The sequence below is a fragment of the Ambystoma mexicanum genome, chromosome 8 (assembly GCF_040938575.1).
Source record: "Ambystoma mexicanum isolate Mex_15411 chromosome 8, UKY_AmexF1_1, whole genome shotgun sequence".
Taxonomy (NCBI): Eukaryota; Metazoa; Chordata; class Amphibia; order Caudata; family Ambystomatidae; genus Ambystoma; species Ambystoma mexicanum.
In genome coordinates this window covers 1,121,152,328-1,121,175,133 of record NC_090929.1, presented here as the reverse complement: position 1 = coordinate 1,121,175,133, position 22,806 = coordinate 1,121,152,328, and the positions used below count along the sequence as shown (strand labels likewise).

The 22,806-nt window shown below is 48.1% G+C and overlaps 1 protein-coding gene across 1 annotated transcript in view; it reads right to left on the bottom strand.

Moving 5' to 3' along the window:
• The window catches only part of ERCC6 (ERCC excision repair 6, chromatin remodeling factor), a 921,458-nt gene that overhangs the window by 149,948 nt on the left and 748,704 nt on the right, over positions 1-22,806 (bottom strand). The window contains exons 15-16 of the mRNA XM_069611154.1: positions 11,776-11,895; positions 3,829-3,923 (exon numbers count right to left, since the gene is read on the bottom strand). Coding sequence (XP_069467255.1) covers positions 3,829-3,923; positions 11,776-11,895 — 215 coding nt within the window. The remainder of the gene's footprint in view (positions 1-3,828; positions 3,924-11,775; positions 11,896-22,806) is intronic.

Below are 22,806 nucleotides of genomic sequence, written 5' to 3'. Positions count from 1 at the left end.
GGCATGTCCAGGACCCTCGTCTGGACCTCTTGTCCAAAGTTGGTGGCCTTCAGCCAGCCACAACGACAGAGGCAAACACTGTTCCTCATCTGGCGTAATCCTGTGTCTCCAATGTCCAGGGCCACAGCGATGGCGTGGTCTGAAGCCACCTCGCCTTCCTGAAGGATCTCCATTGCCTTGGCACGCTTGTCCTCGGGGAGGAAATCCAGGATCGGAGTCATCTTATACCAAATCTCCCGGTCGTACCTGGCCAGGATCGCTAAGGCGTTGGCCGCCTTGACCGTAGTCGCCGCCGAGTAGGTGGCTTTCCGTCCCACAGCATCCAATTTCTATCCCCTTGCCATCCAGGTGGAACAGAGGTTGACAACAACGGGTTGGACAATTTCTTCCTTGCCGCAGACGAGACCACCAAGTCCGGCGATGGTTGTGACCTCAGACACTTGGGTGCGGCACCCGATACTTCATCTCTAGCCGGTCTCTCTTAGCCGGGGCAGAGGAGGGGTTCTTCAAGAGTGCCAACCCCTCATCCCAGACGTCATCCACGAGTGGTATGGACAGAATGGTCTTCCTCTTCACCTCCCAGCGTTGGTACAGGAACCCTTCCTTTTCTTCTGTTCTAGGGTGAGTGAAAAGGTTCTGATGCACGGGCAATCATTGAATGAAAAGATCCCACCTCGTCCGGTGGAGAAGCCCTTGGTGGCGGTGAGAGGCCACCATCTTCTGTGTCAGTCTTAGCCGTGTCTGTCCCGGTCTCCCTGGTGGGGGCGGGGGTGACAGTGACGGCTGGTGCGGAGGTGTAAGGTGCCTCTTCCTTTTCTATGGAGGTGGTGTCCCCGGTGTCAACTGGGTTCCCGTTGGTGGAGTCGCTGGCAGTGCCGTCTGCATCCTCCTCTGAATCTCCAACACCAGTGTGTGGGGGGTCAAAAGAATATCCTGCGACAGATCCCCGGGGGAGAGGACTGCTATGCCCAGCGCCTGTGTCATCGTTCTCGTCATGTCGCCCATCTCCTCTGGGATGGTGTGGGAGGAAACAAGTTCTTCCTCGTCGGACGAAGAAATATCCATGCCTTGAAGCTCTTCGTCCACCCCTCCCCCTTTCTTCGGGATCTTAGGGGTGGGCCTAGGGATGAGGACGGCATCCTCTTCTCCGGAGTCTTCTCCACCGGTTTGGCCAAAGCCTCCCACCTGGAAAGGAGCGCCACTACCGGGGTACCTTGGGCCGGGAGGGCGGCTGCAAGCATCTCGATGGGAGACAATTTCTTGGCCTGCGCCAGAAGGACAGATCCCTTGTTATGTCTGGCTTTCTCCGGCTTCTTCTGCAGCTTTCCCGGGGTAGCTGACTTTTTCCTCGATGAAGAGCTGGAGCGATGGTTGGCGATCGAAGCAGATGGAGACGATGAGCGCGTCCTGACCGTCATGAGACCTGCTTGTGCAGCGACCCCGGCGGAAGCGGACTCCCAGTGCTTGGCCTGGTCTTGGGCCCCCACGGATGAAGCACCCTCAAATGACTTAGAAGCCCGCTCAAGTTGGCCAGATCCGGAGGCCATGGCCTTAAACCACGTTGCCAGTTGCATATGCCGGTCCTTCATGTGCGCTTGGAGAAGCCACAACAAATTTCACAATCTTCCTCCATGTGCCTCGGGTGCAAACAATACAGGCATTGGGAATGCTTGTCGCCCGTGAAGACATTCTGAAAACCGCAGCTGGTGTAGAGCTTGAAGAGGGAAGCCCTGTCCTCCTCCTCCGACATGATCCAGCACAGTGTAGGCATGATGGACTTCTGGAAGCTTCCAAGAAGAAAAACACTAGACGATAGAAGCCCTTGAGGGGCGAAGAACGAAGCCAAAAAACAGTTCCCCGTTGATTGGATGGATAAGAGATGGAGCACACAGGCTGGATTGAACAAAAGAACAAGTTACTTACCAACTGTAACGTTCTTTCGACTGGATGTTCCTCCCACGTTGAGATAAAAGGATTGGGATCTTCCGGATGACGTAATGGAGATTTTGCTTTCGGCCAGAAGGCCAGCAGCAAAATCCTTGTACCGGTGCTGTTGGAACAAGTTCAGTAACTAGTGCAGAGACAGGGATGTGGACCCTTTTCAATGTGGCACCCCAATGGTGCTTTCCTTTCTGTTACACCTAGCCAATCTGGGGCTCCAGATTGGAACATTTAAAGGATATCTTGCTGCGCTATCCATTTTTAAGCGCTCCTCGGAAGAGGTTTCTTACTTTAAAATTCCATTAATCATACAGTTCCTGAAGGGTCTTACCAATGTATATCCACCAATACCGTTTCATTTCCCAACTTGGGATTTAAACTTAGTTCTTAAATTCCTAACTTGTGTACCATTTGAGCCTCTGCACTCCTGCCCATTGAGGCTTTTAACACTAAAGACGGTCCTTCTTGTGGCATTAACATCAGCCCGCAGGGTTAGCGAGCTACAGGCTCTCATGTAAACCTCCATATACCATCTTTTACAAGGACAAGATAGTTCTTAAGGTTAAACCATCTTTCTTACCGAAAGTAGTTTTTGACTTCCATTTGTCACAGAAAATTATTTTGCCTACATTCTATCCTCCTCCTCATTTGGGAAAATAAGAGGAGAGATTGCATAGACTGGACCCCAAGAGGGCCCTCAGTTTTTACATTTCAAGAATGACAAAATTACATCAAAATGACCAACTCTTTGTGGGTTACAAAGGTCGTAAATTGGGGTTAGCGGTGACAAAACAAACTATATCCCGCTGGATCATTCTGGCTATATTGGAATGCTACAGATTAGCAGGAAAAGACCCACTGTATGGGCTACATGCTCACTCCACTAGGGGAATGGCTACTTCTGCGGTTTTGAAGAGGGGAGTCCCTGCAAAACACATTTGCTCGGCAGCAACATGGGCATCAATGCATACCTTTATCAAGAATTACTGCTTAGATGCCTCCTCCTCCAATGAAGGGTTATTTGCTTGGGCGGTACTTCACTCTGTTCATGAAAACAAAAACTAGCACTCCCACCTCCAAATTGATCACTGCTATGGGAGTCTACCACAAGATGAGGAATACATTGGAGGACACAATCCATTGGAAGAACAAGTTACTTAACAACTGTAACGTTCTTTCGACTGGATGTTCCTCCCACGTATTCCTCATCGACCCTCCCAGCCGACCCCGCAGTACAGTTTACGTTTTCTTACACTTTCCTCTCACGCTGGGCCTATCAGTCACAGCATACCAACGGTGACGTCGACACGGAGCGGAGCCCGTCGAGGGACAACCGACGCCACAACCTCGAGCACAGCGCCCTCTACCGAAAAAACATTCCTGAAGCAGCAAAGTTGGCGATAACGAATTATCACAAGAGGAGGAATATGTGGGAGGACACAATCCATTCGAAACAGTTTTCCTACCGAAAAAGCACTGAAAAATGCAGAAAGCTCGAAGTGCAAAACACGAGGACTCCCAACACTTGAACGTGTTGTAAAAATCTGAAGATAGCTGCCAGATGAGGGTCTTAGGTAGAGGGAAGTCATTGCCTGGGGGCAGTATGACCCAGAGCTCAGTGATTGGTTTATAGGAGAAAGACAGTTAATAAACGAAAGTGAAACTGTTTTTTCTTTTATAGAGGATTCCCAGCCCGATGATGGGGCATTTTCATGTGCATGTGAATCCATGCCAGATCACATGCTGAAGAAGTGCCTTGGTTCTGACCAAAACCCTCAGTCGTAACACTGAGATTATATCCTAAAGGAGCCTCAACCCTGTTACAGAGCATAGGTCTTGCTAAAAGCCTGAGATAAGTTATAGTGGTGGAAGTCTTTGCTCACTGACCTGTGATAAATCTTCTCTTCTATGGTGCCAGCTGTGAGGAGTCTGTACACAGTAACTTGTTTCGTCTGACCAATTCTCCAGGCACGCTCACGAGCCTAATGTGAAGAAAATAAAGGCAAAGTTAGTTACCACAGAAAATGCAGTTTCATTTCAGTCAACCACTGTGGCCTAGGTCATGATCATAACTGTGGAACAGAATTTGATAAATCTCAATGCAGCTCCCCCCCCCCCATGATCCTGGCACATGTATTAAATGCAGACCCTGAAGGACCCTTGGTAGGTATCCAGTGTATACATGGAGATGTCAAGCCTTAGCTTCTAAAAGAGGTACAGATAAAGATAAGGGGAAGGGATTTGCACCTAAACCCTGCTGCTTTACCTTCCCTGCCTGAACCTCTCATAGTGAGATCCAAAGACCCTGGGTGTAAATATATCGTTAGGGAAATAGAATAAGAGTGGTGGCAAGATGCCCCTTTTTCCCCCATGAAGAACTAGTGATCCCAGAGGTGGGGGAAAGAAAGACAGAAAAGAAGAGACAGAAACGCCTCTGGAACACTAGGTCCATGTTCCCCTTTGCATTAGACTGGAAGATCGACGAGCTAGGGTACAGCAAGGGTACAGCTTTCGAATGGCTCAGGGGTTAGACCCTAACACTACGACTCGCTCAGGAAAATGACAGCCAATGTCCCAATGTCTACAGACCCTAGGTACGCATTTTTGGAAAGAAAAGGGGTTATTCTATCAAATCCTCAAAGAAGAAAATAGGGAACCTGTGAGAAAGCCGTTGTTTCCCAGGAAATTTTGAAAAACTGATGGTAGCAGCACCCAATCAGATCGGTGAAGGTCTTCAAGGGTCCAACAAAACCAAACAGAAAATATTACAGTGATTCTACTGTCCAGGGATATGTGGGGAAACCACACGTTTTTGCACATAATGTCCAGACAGTCAACTAAAAAACTGTGACAATGTACCGAAGGCACCATTACAATTGATGTCTTTAATACAGGAGCCCTTCGAGCATATTGTAATGGACTTAGTCATACACCTATAATCGTCTAGTAGAGGACAAATATCTCCGGGTGGTCGTAGACTATGCAACCCGGTATCCAGAGAAATTCCCATTGTAAGGTATAACAGCGGGACGGGTGTGTAATGCCATAATTCCCTTTATGGTATGAGTCAGCATACCCAAAGAGGTAGGCACTGATAAAAGGCACCAACTTTACATCCAAACTGGTACAACAGGTATGCCAGACCCTCCATATAGATCACTTAAAAACCGTGGTGCACCACCCGCCTCCCCCACACACGGATGGACTGGTGGAAAGGTACAACCAATGATTAAACAAATGTTGCGCAAGACAATATATCCAGACAAGCCTAATTGGGACAGGGTGGCACCTTTGATCTTGATGACCCTCAGGAACATCTCGGTTTCTCGCTTTTTTAACTCTTATTTGGGAGACAACCAAGATCAGTCCATCTCCTCCTGAGCAGGGGTATTCATAGTCTGCAAGGAGGTATGAGTGATATACAAGAGGACATCATGTGCAGAAGGCATTTGAAATTCCGGCCAATGCAGTTCAATTGTTTAAGAGCTGATTTGGTAGGCTGATTAGACAGGGGCCAGCTACAGACACACCAATTACTTTCCTCGCTCGTAGCAGTGCCAAGCATTATGTAAAGACTCTTGGTGCAGATCTGAGAATGAAGGATAGGTCACAGAATAGAAATGATAATGCTCTCCGCCCACGATAAGCCTGAGTTATCACCTGCAGGCCTAATAGATTGGAATATGAAAATAGGTATCCTCTAGGTCTGTGATTGCCAAGTAGCCCCCCCTCCTGCACCCATGGCATGATTTGTTGCAATGTGGTACCCCCTGAAGGTGAGCCACTTGATAGACATGCTGAAGCGGTTTAGATCGAGAATGGGACGCCATTCTTTCTGCTAACAGGAAGTAGCCTAAACAGAATCCCTTACTTTTTGATGTATTTCCACTTTCTCTAGGGCTCCCTTTTGAAGAAGTTTGAGCAATTCCCGTTAAAAGTTGCTGCAAATGATGGCGGTTCACTATAAAGTGGGTGACTGAAGGGGATTTCTGGCTAATTCTAGGGCGTGCCCCTGGATGATCATATACAGCTCCGACTTGTCTGAAGTTATGACATGGCATTGCTCTTTTCCCCTTTGGATCAGACCTCCCAATGGCAAGCTGTGAGGAAGGGGGGATCCTAAGCGAGCCAAGATTGCTTTGAGGTATGGAGCCGGGATTGGTCAGATAACCTCGTCTTACACTCCTTAGTGTTTTGTTCTGTAGGTCAGTTGGCAGATGGTCCAATAATGTGTTATTTTAGGCCAGAGTACCCTGTCAGAGCGAGTTGTCATTGCTATCACATAAGCTGTCCTGACGGGCATGTATGCCGATGTTGACATTTTTCATCCAATGGCCTCCAATTTCCCACCCTCCTTGTCCATAGTCATCGTCAAGGGTGAGGCTAGATGGGCAATCTGCACCTAACTGTAACAACAGGATCTGGCTTGGAATCACCTTTGAGGCAGAGCAGGACAGTGTCCAGCGCTTTATACTCTTTCTCCGGTTTAGCAATGATAGTTGGCACAGGAATTGGCACATTAACAATAGTCGCTCCCATCTCCCAAATAGTGTCTAGGATCGATAAAGTAGTATTACAGTGCCTTTTCCCTCTATGCCCCTAGTGAACCGAGGTTGTCCCCTCCAGAGAAAATTGCAGGTACAAAATGACTGCCCCCTTTGGAATTATGGTATTGAACAAGACAATATCATCTAGCATCTAGGTGCCACTCTTCCTTGGGAGTCATGGTTTTTCTGTCTTATAACGACAGACTATTTAACCTGTGGAATTTCACCTCCCTCAAGCTCTTCTTCTAAAGGCTGCTCATCGTTTGAGAACTCGTTGTACAGATTGATGATTACATCCTACCATGGGAAACATTTAGTCTGATGTTCCTCTAAAGTGGAGGCATGGATTATGACCTACGTTTGAACTGAGGCAGGTGGGTTGGCAATTGCTGTCCTTTTTAGAAGGTGGGAGGGGCTCTAGAGGCATTCATGACTTTGGTGTAATCACTGCCGCCTTTGAAATTTCACAATGGGCCTGATTCATGGAAGTGTTTTATAATGGCGCAATCCCATAGGAAAACGTTCCATGAATCAGGGACTGATATTTTGCAGGGACTGTGTTACGATGGATTTCCAAAATCAGCCCTGTTAGGAGGATTCTGGGAGGCCTGCCCATATATGGCAAATAGGGAAGACACACAGGATAGCTAAAACCTAATCAAGGAAAGATAAGCGGGCAGCTAAGGTTTAGTTTCAGGAAAAGTGCGAGAGTGCTCTAGGGCTACAATGAGTCCACACAAAGCAACACTAATAATTCAAATTAGACACTATTTATACCAGATACAGTTCTTTTTTTAGGCCTTTAGTTACACACCAAACATAAAATTCACAGATAATTATTGTCACTCAAAAGGAACAAGTTACTTACCTTTAACTGTTGTTCTCCAGCATGGGTCTAGCATGGATTCACATGCTCATAAATATTCCCCGTCTGGCTGGGAATCCTCGGTAAAGAAAAAATAAGTTTCAGTTTTGTTTCTGAACGGTCTTTCTACTAATAACTAATCACTGGTCTCTGGGTCATACTGCACCCAGCAAATGACTGCCCTCTACCGAAGCCCCTCCTCCGGCAGCCATCTTCAGATTTGGTAGCACGTAAAGTGGCAGTAGGACCAAGAGAAGAGCTGCAGAGGGGTAGGCGGGAGGGTTCGCATGTGAATCCATGCCAGACCCATGCAGGAGAACAACAGTTACAGGTAAGTAACTTGTTCCTTCTCCAGCATGGGGTCTGGCATGGATTCACATGCTCATGAATATCAGAATACATAACAGTACAAACATGCACAACCACAGGGGGTGGCAAGGCTCAACATTAAGCAATACAACAACTCAACATTAAGCATCTCTTATCTCCTCACCAGGCTCACCTTAAGCTAACAGGTTGCGCAACACTGCCTGGCCGACTCTGGACTCCTCCCTGGAATCCCGGTCGACGCAGTAAAATCTTGTGAAGGTGTGTGTCGACCTCCACGTAGCAGCCCTGCAGTGTCAAGCAGGGGCACACCAGACAGGAACGCTGTGGTAGCAGCGATCGCTCTGGTAGAATGGGCTCTCGGAAAGGCCCGGGCAACGGTCGGTTTGTCAACCGGTGTCAGTGCATGATACAGCCGCAGAGCCATCTGGAAATGGAAGCCTTCGAGAGGGCCTTCCCTTGTTTCACAGGTCCAAAGTTCACAAACAGCTGTAATGTCATCCAAAAACTCTTTATGCGGTCCACGTAGAACCTCAGCGCTTTAGCCACATCCAGCGAGTGCAAAGTCCTCTCAGCCGGCGACAAAGGCGATGGAAAGAAAATAGGTAACACCAAAGGCTTGTTGAGGTGGAAGTCCAACGGCACCTTGGGCATGAAGGATGGGTGCGTCCTCAGCACCACCCTCGTCTCGTGGAATGTCAGATATGGAGGCTTACAGGAGAGGGCCTGGATCTCTCCCACTCGTCGTGCAGAGGTGATGGCCACAAGAAACGCTGGCTTCCACGACAGCAACTTCAACGGTGCCGAATGCAGAGGCTCGAATGGCGGCCCCATAAGCCTGGGCAGCACCACGTTGAGCTCCCACGCTGGGGCCGGAGCCTTCACCGGCGGGAACGATCGGAACAGTCCTTTCATGAACTCCTTCACCAGGTGATGGGACCATAGGGATGACCGCCCCGGAGTTCTGGTGTAGTGGGAGATAGCTGCCAGATGGATCTTGATGAAGGCATGTGCCAGTCCCGCCTTGGACAGCAACAGCAAGTATGGCAGCACCTGAGGTGCTGTAATCCGAAGAAGATTAATCTTCTGTGCACGGCACCAGACTGAAAACCTCTTCCATTTGTGTCCATAACACGAGAGTCGAGGACGCTCTGGCCTTCGCAAGCACCTCTTTTAAGTCCACTGGGATATCGTATCCTCTGAACTCTAGTGCTGCAGAAGCCAGGCCTGCAGTTTCAGCGACCCCGGGTCATGGTAGAGGATGGCGCCCACTTCTCTGGCGAGAAGATCCGCGTCCATCGGCAGTTTGACTGGGGGGGATGCTCACATGCCCAGAAGGTCCGAGAACCAAATTTGTCTCGGCCACGCCAGTGCGACGAGGATCATCCTGCACCGGGACCGTCCGAGTTGATTGATGAGTCGCAGCAGCAACGGCAAAAACGCATACAGGAACACAACGTCCTGGCCTGGACTACCTTGGCCTGAGCTGGAACGGCAGACCCCTTGTCCTGTCTTTCCTTCTCCTGGTTCTCCCGCAGCTTCCCAGGGGAAGCTGACTTCCTTTAGACGAAGAACTGGAGATCGAAGCAGATGATGACGATGAGCGCCCCCCGACCGTCGCAGGACTTGCTTGCGCTGCAACCCCGGTGGAAGTGGACTTGCAGTGCTTGGCCTGGTCATGGGCCCCACGGATGGAGCGCCCTCAAAGGACTTAGAAGCCCGTTCAGGTTGGCCGGATCCAGGTGAGGTCTGTCCCTGGGAACCACTCGGGGTAGAGACCTTGGCCTTCAGCCACGTCGTCAGACAGGCGTGGCGATCCTTCATCGTGCGCTTGGAGAAGCCACAGCAAATCTCACAATCGTTCTCCTTGTGCGTCAGGTGTATACAATACAGGCACTGGGAATGCTTGTCGTCCGTGAAAACATTTCACAAACCGCAGCTGGAGCAGAGCTTGAAGAGGAAGGCCCCTTCCTTCTGCGACACGGTCCAGTGTGGTGTAGGCCTGAAGGGCTTATGGAAACTTCCAAGAGAAACACTCCACGATTGAAGCCCTTGAGGGGCGAAGAATGAAGTCGGAAAACGGATCCCCGTTGATCGGGTGTTTAAGCGATAGAGCACAAGTGCTCGAATGGATCAAAAATAGCATTTTCCTGCTGAAAAAGCATGGAAAACGCAAAAAGCTCGAAGAGCAAAACGCGAGGACTCCCAACACTTCAACGTGTGGTAAAAATCTGAAGGGGGGCTGGATTCCGACCTGGGCAAGGTCAACCTAGAGGGCCTCGAATCAACCATTTTCACTTTCACAACTCTGAAGAATTCCACAGATGGCAAGATCTCAGCGAACTGTAATTAAGACCCTAACATTGCCATTGCATATCCAGCTCAGGTGCAGCCAAAGACATTAAAATCCTGAATGCAGTGCCAAGTCCCTCGCAAAATTGCAAGGGGAGGGTCCGTCCCCTCCCCCCAATACCACCAGGAGCCCATAAAGACCACAAAGAAGAGGTGCGGGACATGTGTATTGTAAACTGGCACCAGCTGGATGCTTACTCTACCTGCTTATTAGACCCCAGCCCCTAGAACCAACACCATCCCCACCCTGGACCAAGTGAACGAGGGACCACCAATGAGATGCAAATGTAACCTTGTTCTCACTGAATTAGCAGCTCTAAAGACACTGCTCTTGCTAATTCTTGAATGCAGAGGAGGAGGTAGAACTACGGGGGAATGCCAACCAAGAAAGGAGGGTAACACAAAGGCCCTGTCATCAGCAGAGAAAACCCACAGTATCCGGGCAATCCACCCTAATCCGATCAACATCACTGTTGATAGCACTGGTCATACCAATGCCCTGCCCGTGAGGGGGCCCCAGATAACAGTTGATCTTGGCATCTGTACCCAAGTTTACCCGAAAAGAGTAGGGGTCCCATCAAATGAGACTGCAGAACCCACCCAAAATGGAATTCTGCCCTAAAAGCATTGCTTTGGCCAAATCAGAACACGCAAGCCAAATCTGGCAAAGTTTCATATACTCTTTTATGGCAAAAAGAATTGCAGAAAGAATCCTTTTTTGCTGAAAAGGGCTGTGTCCAAATAGGCAAAAAATGCAGTATTTAGCCCATAATCTCCTTAAAATGACTGCTTTGAATTTTGGCGCACACCTTGGTTATTGGTTATATTATTATTATTGTGCACTACAAAAAGTTAGCAAATTAGAAATATTCTTTGTTTAAGTCCAAACAATTATTGGAGTTTGTTAACGTGCAGTAGGTGCAAAGGGTGAAACAAAACCAATATCAATTCGGACAAAGCACAAAAACAACAGCCAACAACATTCCTGCATGCATAATTAGACACCAATTACAAACGGGTCAAGTATGGTTTTGGTTAACCAAGCCCTTGCTATCTGAGGAAGGCAGCACCAACAACCATAAATGATAACAGCTTTGTCCCACTTGCACTTTTGGACGAATAATATCTTGCTGTTGGACTCTGTATGGGCTTACCGGATCGGCAAAGTAATTACCAGTAATGCCACCTCTAGGGCACAGAAGGCTGCGTCTCTACAATAATTAAACAAAGGCTGTTCCCATTAAAGCTGACGAAACACATTGTGCTCAGAAGCTTGCACGTGGAGTGAGCCTTGCAGCACCGTAATCCTAAAAGGCTTTGTAACTCTTGGGGCCACAATCTGCACTTGATCCCTGAAGAGCCCATCAGGAAAAATTGGGTAAACCAGATCATGTAAAATTGAAAATACCTAGGGCCTTGCAGCAGAAGTGCAGGGTGGAACTTAAGTTCTCATGCCAAAAAGTAACTCACCACAGCATGAGTGCCTCAGATTCCAAAGGATCTTATCAGTAGCCCGACTCAGTGACATATTAGAACAGCCAAGCAGCATTTAGCATATTGCTCTCTACTCTCATCCAATTCTGGTTAGCAAGGTCTGGCTAAATCATACTACAGGCAAGATGAGATCACAGTAGAGGATATAGGAATTATTTAAGAACTTGGGATCATGCTCTCACACTAAATACTTTTGAAACACACAACCAGAAACTGAAAGCAAAGCTTGCTTTGAGGTTTTTCACGCACCTGGGTGTCTGTACTCGGGTTCCAATCCGGGTCGAAGATGATAACTCTGTTTGCTCCAGTCAGGTTCACCCCTAAACCACCCACTTTAGTAGTCAGAAGAAAGACGAATATGGAAGAGTCCTGAATAGAGGAAACAAACAACTGGTTAGTTGTGCCTTGGTATGCAATTATTCCACCCTTCAACTCCTCACTTTTTCAAAGGAGGGCCCGACTATGATGTGTTGCAGACTGGAAGATACCGCACAGCATATGTGGGCATGAAGGGTTGCATTTCATCATGTGCATTGCCCATGTGAATTAAGCTTGAATACCAGATTACAGGGCATTCTCAGAAGAGGTCTGGGGATAACCTCACTAAATGAGAGAGTGTAGGCACAGGTTACTTGAGCTATATAGAGACTTGACGGTTGGTATTTGTCTCACTATATGGTAGGTTGGGAATAACGTTACTGTATGGAACAGTACAGGCTAAAATTAATTTTTGTATTTAGCCATAACATTCAAGGCTGAGCTTAATCTCAGTATATGGGGTAATTTGGGTTAATTTTCATATATATACAGCATAGGTTGGGTACATGATCACTGTGTGAAGCAGTGTATGTTGAAGTTCATATTACTTGTGATGATATAGATTGGTTTAATCACAATACAAGGCAGGTTTGGTTAAGGATACCACTGAAAGGGACAGGGCAGTGGATGTGGATGGCAATCTTACTATGTGGGACACTCGTGGTTGGACTTCATTTACTATATGGGGTATGGCCAGTTGGGATCAATATCACTTTATGGTGCAGCACATGATGGGTCTAATCTCGGACCTTTGGGGAAATAGGTTGCATTCAATTTCACTACACCGGATTAAACATTCCTGTGAGGCAATAACAGTAAAGCTACCTCTTACTTTTTTGTCATTGCAAGAGTAGATGAGGAAAGATGCAGTATTGGTCTTCTTCAGAGTTATGTGGTTTGAATAATCCAACTATTTTAAGAAGGTTGATCTTATAGCACTTCGCATTCAGCACTTCCTTCACACTCTTCCAAAATTGATTGGATATTCCCCGTTAAGACGTACATTTGAATGAAGGCATAAATGTGGTAACTCGTCGACTGAGAAAAACCATAGCCAAATAACTGTCCTATAGGATAGGCCCTACTGAGGAGGGTCTACAGCCAGCCTTGTTTTAGCTCACTGTACCCTTCGAGGAGAAGATCTATCCTTTTGAATATCAGCATGGTCTCACCCACAAGACCAGTCCAGCACCAAAATGCTTGGCAATTCTACCCTGAACAAGAGGACCAACAGCAACCCAAGCACACATTTCAGTGTCGGACTATCATGTTGGGCAGTACCAGACAGATAAACAAATGGATATTTCTCCTCTACGAATGGCACACCGGACTAAATCACGATTGCAGACCCTCCTCAGTGGGCACCTTCCCACAGAACAATGCATTCATGGAGTGTCCATTCTCAGTCAAGAGGCTGTTACATTTTGCCTAATTGTGAACCTAAGTTACAAAGGGTATTCTAGACATGGACTCTTTGCTCTCTGTGCCAAACGAGACACTGTTTCACCTCCCGATGATGCAGAACAAGGCAAAAATGAGCATCTGGGGTTGCTGTTGGTATTCTTGTTGAATAGAGACTTTGCTGGTATTTCGGTGCTGAAATGTCCCTTTGAGTGGGACCACACTAAATATGCAAATAGTGATTTTTCTTGTGTGCGAATGGCACAGTGGGCAACAGCATGAGTGTAGACCCTCTTGAGTGGCCGTTGTGTCACTGAACAGCCCATTCATGCTCACAAAAGGGGATCTCACATTTTTGCCTGAATTCTAATGAAGTTGAAATGTTTCATTATCTTATGTCTTAAAGAGCCATTTCAGTTTTTAAAGAACATGCCTCTCAAAATATCATGAACCACACACTGAATAAAAGAAAGAATGACAAGGTTAAATGTGTGTTTTAAACAACATCCCCATAACCGTAAAACACATTACTTGTGAGTACATTTTTCTTCAAAATTACATTTGGATTTTCAATGCAAGTGCCATGTGCTATCAAAGTACAGCAATATCCAAAGTTTTGCCTGACAATAATTCACGTTTATTTATTTTCTCCATCTCGACAAGTCCTAAAAATAATGTTAGGGCAGTATTCGTTTTTTTGGGTACTGCTATTCCTTTTATGGGATCCCTACATTGTGTTTTCTTTTTTAGGGTCTCTGACCTAATTGTGTGATCAATGAAAATTCTACTGAAGTCCCCCTGCCACTGCAACCCTTTCTTTAGTACACGGTCCTATAGCAATGGATGTGGGCTCTAGGACAGGGGTGCTTTTAAGCCCCCTTTTTGGCCATAGGTTAACTGTATCACCCTACACTGGTTTTAGAGAGTAGGGTGGTGGCAGCTGTAATTTAGTTTTGGCTTCACCAAGGGAGCAAGCCAATTTGCTGTATTAGTAGCCCAATATACCTTATTGGTAGCCATTGGGGTACTGAAGAATTATGTCCTGCTTTCAGCCATTTTGTTTCTCGGGATTCCTTTGTTTATGTTATGTTAAAGGTTCTTATACCGCACAGTGTTGCCACCTGCGTGGTTTCTTGACGCTCTAGCCAAGAGGAAGGGATAAAATGGCTGTGGTATGTACATTGGCTCAACCTGCAGCCATCCCTTCACACTCTGTAGTGGTTTCGGATGGTTTAGACCAATCCCCAAACCTAGAAAGGCCAATACACACACTGTGTAGGTGGACCTGGGTATCTGGTGGATTGTGGGGCCAAACCCGATTGGCCAACTGCCAAAACCGGTCTTAGAATGCCCCTGTGTGTTGTGATGGGGGCGGAGGGGGTCACTTTGAAGCCACTCTGACACTAACTGATGATTCAGGAGTGTTTATTTTTAAGATTATGATAGAAAGCTTGGCTTGATGGATATCGCCAGAGATGTCAGGACCAACCAGGGTTTTGGTGCTAGAGCAGTCCCTTTCTCTCTCCATTTCCCCCGGTTTTCCCCCTCCCTTGCTAAGGCATTCATATCGGGTGTTAGTGCTACCACAAGGTGACATCTACCGTCTGTTTCTTCCTTCAGCAGCAGATGGTTCTCTGAGACGCTGCCTGTTTGACTCCAGCGCTGCCTGTCCATCGAGCTGTCTCTCTCCCCGGACCTTCTCGCCAGAGAAGGGGGGGGCGCATGGGGGTGATTCTGCATCACAACCCAGAGTCTCTGAACCCAAGTGCATGGCTCCTGCAGCCCTAGAGTTTGGAGGTTAGGCTTTACCCACAGAATGTACGGACATCCTGGCCGGGGCCAGAGCATCACCAACGCTGAAGTGTGTCAGACATAAATGAAAACGCTTCTCCATATGCTGCTGGACTCGGAAGATTACCCCTCTGCGTGTCACGTCCCTGCAACTTCTACCATACTTGCTTTCCTTAGCAAAAGCTGGACTGGCTCACGCCTCCATAAAGGTGCATCTCGCCACAATATCCAGGTAACACCAGGTTGCCGGGCAGGCTTTCGCTGTGGTCTCACGGGCTTGTGAGGACGTTCCCTCTGGTGAAGGCTCCTACCCCAGCTTGGGAGCTCAATGTTGTGCTAACTAAGCTCAGGGAGCACCCTTTGAACCTATGCATAAGGCTCCACTCAAGTTACTCTCGTGGAAGACGGCTTTCCTCGTGGCCATCACCTCAGCCAGGCGGGTCGGGGAGATTCAGGCCGTGTCATGCAAGCAGCCTTACTTGTCTTTCCACACTTCAAGGGTGGTACTGTGTCCACACCCCACCTTTATGCCAAAGGTACTGTCGGAATTCCACCTCAACAAACCTTTGGTGTTATCCGTCTTCTTTCGGTCCAAATCCGTCATCACCGGCGGAGAGGGTGTTGTATTCGCTGGACCTTGCTCTTGCCTTGAAATTCTACGTGGCATGTACGAAAGATTTTCGGAAGAATTCTAAGTGGTTTGTCAACTTTGGACCTGTAAATCAGGGAAAGGCCTTGACCGAAAGGACTCCGGCTGCATCATGCACTGTCATTGACTGGCTAGCAGCTCGTTTCCATGCCTTCCGAAAGCCCACTCCACCAATGCCATCACAGCTAGAACAGAGTTTCTCTCTGGTATGCCGTTGCTCGACATCTGCAGGGCTGCCTCACACCTTCACATGATTCTACTGCGTCGACAGGGATTCCAGGGAGGAGTCCCGAGTCAGCCAAGCAGTGGTACGCAACTGGTCTGTTTGAAGTGAGTCTGTTCCAGAGGTGAGTGTTTATTGCTTCTGCTGAGCCTTGCCACCTCCAGTGGTTGCGTATATGTACTGTTGTGCAATCGTGAATCATGACCATGTGAATCCATGCCACAACCCATGCTGGAGAAGGTTTAAGTTACTTACCTGTAACTATTGGTCTCCAGCATGGGTCTGGCATGGAAAGAATAAATCTATTCTGACAAATTATTTGATCCCAAATATTGTGCATTTTCTGTAAATGATACCACACTCTGCGTCAACAAACACAGAACTACAAAGGACGGTCTGACTCGACCGGCGAAGCAGGATCGCAGTACTCAGCAAAGAAAGGCTAACGTACAAAGTGGCGATTCACGAATAAAAGACACAGTGAAGATGCACGGCAACAAGCCACTCCAGCGCTTTCCTTCCTTTTTTGCTCGAAGCCAACTCTCTACCAGAAAATCACTGCGGGTAGAGCGAGCACTGAAGCTCAAGATACTGGAGAATCAAAGCATCATCATTTATCAGTTACTCCATGAGGCAAATATTTTCTGTCTCTCTCAACACACACACTTGGTGAAGATTCTAGAGATATAGGGCCTCATTACGAGGAGGGCAGTAAAAACGGGTCCATTACCGGCATGGAGGAACTAGCGGGTCCGTGCTCGTATGACGCCGCTAATAGCGGGTGATTACGAGTGCGCGAGAATACGCGAACCCCCATGCCGATAATGGCCATACTGCCAGGGTGCTAAAAGCACTCCAACCCCCCCCCATATCGCCATCACGGGACCCGCCGATACCGCCTCCGCCTAGGAGGCACCCCTTAATACTGACCCGGTAATAACAGGATGCTAATACCGGGCTCATAATACTGGACCCGGAAGTAACGTCATTGCGTCGGAACGGGAAATGCGCCGGCAGCCATCTTTAAAAACACAATCCATTGCAATCCTCCCAAACCACCAGTTGTGTTCAGGAGAGACCAGTGCCAATCCCTTCACCATGTCAAAGGCTATCTGGAAAACAACCCCCCGTCTGCGAAAAAAGCGTTTTTCAGATGAAGAACTTAACATGCTGGCAGACACCCTTGCCACACATGCAGACGAGATCAACCCGCAGAACCTGAAGAGGGAGGTGCAGCAGCGCAAAAAGGAGATCTGGGAGGAGGTAGTCCGCAAGGTCTCGGCAGTCGGCACCACCCCACGGACAGTAAAGGACTGCAAAAAGAGGTGGGAGGACCTCCGCCTCAGGGTTCGGAATATCCTGGCCAGCAACAGGAGGGAGGCCATGGCTACAGGCGGGGATCCCCACTCACCTGCCGAACTGTCACGCTGGGAGGAGACTGCAAGCACTTTTATTCAGATGGAGTCCATCGAGGGATATGGGGAGATGAAGACCATGCCGCAAAATCAGCAGATGGAAGTGAGTGACCCTGCAGATCCCTGTAGAGGAAACCATGACGTAGCACAAGTGATGTGGAAGAGAGTCTAGGCAAGGTAATGCATGTCCCAACACACACATGAACATATCCTTGTGAAGATGGAGGAACAAACCCTGCCACACTGAAATGCATGCTGAGTGCCAATCCCATTACCAACACACAGCCAACACACACGGACCGTGCCCATGTAATACATCAAACACAAACCCCAACACAACGGCATGCCACCTGCCATGCATCAAATGCCAAAATGGCCCCTTCATACTACACTGTGACACACCTGGAAGATATGAATGCATGATAAATGAAATACTCCACAGCACCATATAATGCAACTAGCATGTAACGCCAGCACTGATGCCCTGCATCTCTTCTACCCCCCCAGGCACCGATGGAGAAGATGCCAGCGAGGATCCAACCGCAAGGGCATCCACATCCCGGCCAAAGACAACAGCCACCGACAACACCACCTCTGGTGCAGCCTCGCGGCCCAAACCAACACCCAGGGCGCCTGACACCATGGACACTGAGCTGGCTACACCTGTGGAAGGCGAGGCTGTTGAACTACTGAGCAACACTGATACCGCAGTGGAGTAGTATGTGGACCAGGATGGACTGACCCATGTGCCATGGCCACAGTCCCCAAGCCCAGTGTACACCCCCAACCCCACACTCAGCCCTCACCCACCTGCAGCAGTGCGGATCCCTTGCTGCAAGATTCTGACCTCAGCAGCCTCCCCGAGGACAGCACTGCCACTGCCACTGCAAGCCCGGTCACAGTACCCTCGACCACTGCTGCTCCCACCAACAACCTTGAGGCACGGCTAGCGAGGGTGGAAGCCAGACAGGACTCTATGTTGGACCTGCTCAGACAATATGTCGCCGATGGGGAGGACACGAGGCGTGACATAGCGCAGGCCATAGCGGGACCACATCCGCCATAGCAGCGACCACAGCCGCTATAGCGGCGAACACTGCCGCCGTCAATGCCTCGGCATTGTTGATGAGACAGTCTGGGGGCCATCACGCAGGTCCTCACTTCCATCCTGCTGCACATGCAGCAGCCACAACCTGCACCAGCCGTGCAAATCCCCACGGCTTCTACCCCATCCACCAGACCCTCTTCCTCTGACCCCACTTCCTCTGCACCCTCCAGCCCTATGCGTCTAACAAGACGTAGTGCAAGGCACTCTGAAATGCTGCCCCCGGACATCAAGAAGTCCAGGAAATAGTGTTGGAGAACTATGGGAGTGGCTCAGATGGTGTTGGTGGTGAATGGGTGAATTAGGGGGAGTTCACTGGGGGTTTTTGGGAGTTCACTGGAGGGTTGTGGGGTGGGGGGGTTTCCCATTTCCGCTGTTCATATCAATACACCGGTTGTGTGAAAATTCATTCAATGCCTGGACATTGTTAATTTCGTGTGTATGCTTTTAATTTATGACGGTGCACAGTGCCCAACTCCCCACATTCCCTGTGTGCATGTCCACATGGACCTAGTGTACAATGTGTCACTGACACATCTATCAACGTCCCTGTGGGTCAGAAGTATTCGTCAATCAGTGATTGGTGTACTGCACGGCCATCATGTGCATCATTTACTGGCAGGGGTGCTACTTCTCCGTCTTCATCCTCATCATCCTCACCCGGTGCATGCATGTCAATGTCAGGTGGCAGTGGTACATTTCTCCAGACGCACATGTTGTGCAGCATGACAGGCCATGGTGATCTTTGTCACCTTCTCAGGCCTATAAAGGAGTGCTCCAGCAGACCTGCTCAGGCAGCGGAACCGCGCCTTCTACAGGTAAAGGTCTGCTCAATCACAACACAGGTACGGGTATGTACCCGATTATACTCCTCTGCATGGCTGTTCTGCGTGTTCCGCACAGGGGTAAGTAGCCACGCCTTCAAGGGATATCCTCCATCACCTGCAAGCGAATACAAATAGGTCTATGTGAGTCCCTCTGAGCTGCCACCTTCAGGATTCAGTCATGCCCGCAGCTATTTGCTGTCAACATGTACATGTTCCTGTACGTATGCACAAAAGTTATTTAGATGCATTCTATACTGCAATATGGTGTGGTAGTCTGGATGGCGTTGTACAGATGATGCAGGGTGAATTCTTGCATGCAGATGTGGATGTAAAGTGGTTGCAGGACGATGTTTTGCCTGCCATTTTTGCTCTGTATACTACACTGTGCATGGTCACACTAGCCACATTGGCACAGTTGCAATCATGTTTAGTAATGCATTGCTCGACATACCCATGGTGTCCAGGTTGTGAGTCTCACCCAACATGCTCTGGAAGAAGGATGGATCTGTGAGGAGGAGCAATCCTTCCTGAATCAAACAAATCCAAGAATTCCAGCTTTTTACATCCTGCCGAAAGTGCATAAGAACACACATACACCACCAGGAAGACCGATAGTTTCCGCATGTGAGTCATTATTTGAACCCCTATCTCTTTACACCCATTTTTTTCTAAAACCGTTTATTGCCAGGATGCCCTCATACCTCAAGGACTCCGATAGCACCATCAATTTGCTCAATGGTATTTCCCTAACTAACGACAGCCTTTTTGCCACTATGGATGTCGAGGCACTATATACATCCATCCCTCAGGACGAGGGCCTGCAGGCGTTACGTGACCTCCTTGACACCCGAGAAGATGTAGACACTACGCCCACTGCTTTCATCTTGGAATGCATCAGGTTGGCCATGTCTGAGAACTTCTTCCTCTTTCAAGACCAAATTTATAAACAAACCAAGGGAGTGAGCATGGGGGCAACTTTTGCCCCTGACATCGCTAACCTCTTCATGGCTGAATACGAGAAAAAGAATGTGGCAACGGAAGCGAACCCCTTCCATGAGCACATTGCCCTTTGGAAACGCTAAATCGACGACGTCTTCCATCTGGGATGGTACCCCCAACGAACTCCAGGCATTCCACCTCTGGCTGAATGCACGTAGCCCGCACATAAAGTTCACCATCCTTTGGGACCATCACCAGATTGATTTTCTGCACTTACACATATACAGAACGGGGAACCAAATCAAAACGGAACTCTTTCGAAAACCGACAGCTCGTAACACCCTACTCCACTACAGCAGTTATCATCCCATGGGGTTAAAGTATAATCTACCATATGGACAGTTCCTACGTATTCGTAGAAACTGCACCGATGTCGAAAGATACAGGGAACATGCAGAAGACCTACAAGGATGTCTAATTGAGAGAGGATACCCACGGAAATCCATAAAGCAAGCTAACAAGAGAGCAAGGAATACACCGAGGGAGATATGCCTTGAAAACAAGGCCAAAAGGGAATTAGGGAGACCACCTTTGGACCATTGACCTTTGGACCATTGAGCCATTTGATACAGAAAACCGTGAAGAAAAATTGGCACTTGGTCAAACAACCAGGCACTTTGAGCAAAACACCATGTTTCGCCTTTAAGAAAAACAAAAACCTGAAGTATTCCCTAGTCCATACATTCATTGGCACACCGGAAAGAAGCGAAAACACTCTCTGGGATCTACCACCCACCAAGGGACATTTCAAATGTGGGAACTGTGTAGCATGCCCGCTCACCCTGCAGAAGAAATCGTTTGAACATAAGACAATCAAATGGACGATGAAAGAGCACAAGAATTGTAACACCAAAGGTGTGGTATACATCATACAGTGTCCCTGTGGATTACTCTATGTAGGCAAGACCATTCGCCCAATAAAAATGCGCATCTCTGAGCACCGATCATGCATAAGGAACATGGTAGCGGATAAACCCCTGGTGGAACATTTCAATAAAGCAAAACACAAAGACACAGACCTTAGATGGTTTATACTGCAGAAGGTGACCGCAGCCAAACGGGGAGGGAACTTGAATAAGACCTTGACCCAACTTGAGCAAAGATGGGTCCATAAACTAGATACAGTGCAGGCAGGACTAAACATTTCACTTGAGTGGAAGTCTTTCTTATAAACACAAACATGCTGCTCTTCCATCACATGTCTGTCCCCGCCCAGATTAGATGCAGACGGGCTCTGGGTCACGGACTATACTAGACCACATAGTGATTTGTTACACTTGAGGGAGTGCCGACTTTTGGGTCACCAACATGTTAGGTTACATTCTAGAAATGGACAACACACGCAGGATTCTGCTTACATACACTGTGGTTAGGAATTTAATACTATGTATTTTCATGTAATTCAAACTATGCCTAGCCATATATGTCTAGTGAATTATGCTTGCTCCTCTATAACAATCATTTTTTACTGCTACAGCACGTCTGACTTGTCACCATGACAACCATTATCACCATTCGTTTTTTTCGTGTATTCAAGCTATGCCTAGCCATATATGTCCAGTGAATTATGCTCGCTCCTCTGTAAGGGTTTGCTACTGCTACAGCATGTCTGATTTGTTACCATGACAACTGTATCACCATTCGGTCAGCAATTGATTACTGAACCAATTACTGCATTTGTCCATGTATTCAAGCGATATCTAGCCATATATGTCTAGTTAAATTATGCTCGTTTTTGTATAATGTTTTTTGCTGCTACAGCACGTCTGACTTGTTACCATGACAACCGTTATCAACTTACGCTTTTGGTTACTCCATAATCCTGTAAAAGTACCTAACAGTCACCTGTTTCATTGCCCACACGTTTTGGACCCCCTTTTTCTACACCTTTGTAGAGGATTGGGTTACCCCCGGGTGAAACGTGATATCCCAGCGCCATTAAACCATTCCAACATGGCCGCCGGTATATAATGATCGGCTGCTTAGCGACGGCGTCCATTACGCCGCGTCTTTCGCTTTCTTTCTGTCCTGGAGTGACTCAGCAGTCCTTGCAGACCCCTGCAGAACACAGCCTGCACGGAGCATCGCTCTCGCTTTGCCGCCAGGTACGCTTACGGCGCTGCAATTTTTTGTCCTCCTAGATAATGGTTCTCGTATCAACAACATGGTACTGATTTAGTGACCTCTTGCAGGACTGTGCATCACACGAAATCCTCGCGGATCCCAGTCCTGCACGTGAGGTAAGATTTTATTTCACTGATACAACAAGCTGCACAATCACTCGGTGCTGCATGTGTCAATTTTTCACACATGATCTTATCTGAGGAGACCAATACCTCCTTTTTCTTGCTCTAGGAGCCCCGACTGACGGCCCCACACACGAATACCTGGTGGAATTTCTTCCACACAGGTAAGTTGTCTTCCTTCCATGATATTATATACATGGTACAGCCAACCATTAAATTGACTTTTAAATCATTTCACCTGAACTCTCTCCTAAACAATATTCCCCTTCCCCGTCTACAGCACCCCCACACAGACCACATCCTGAT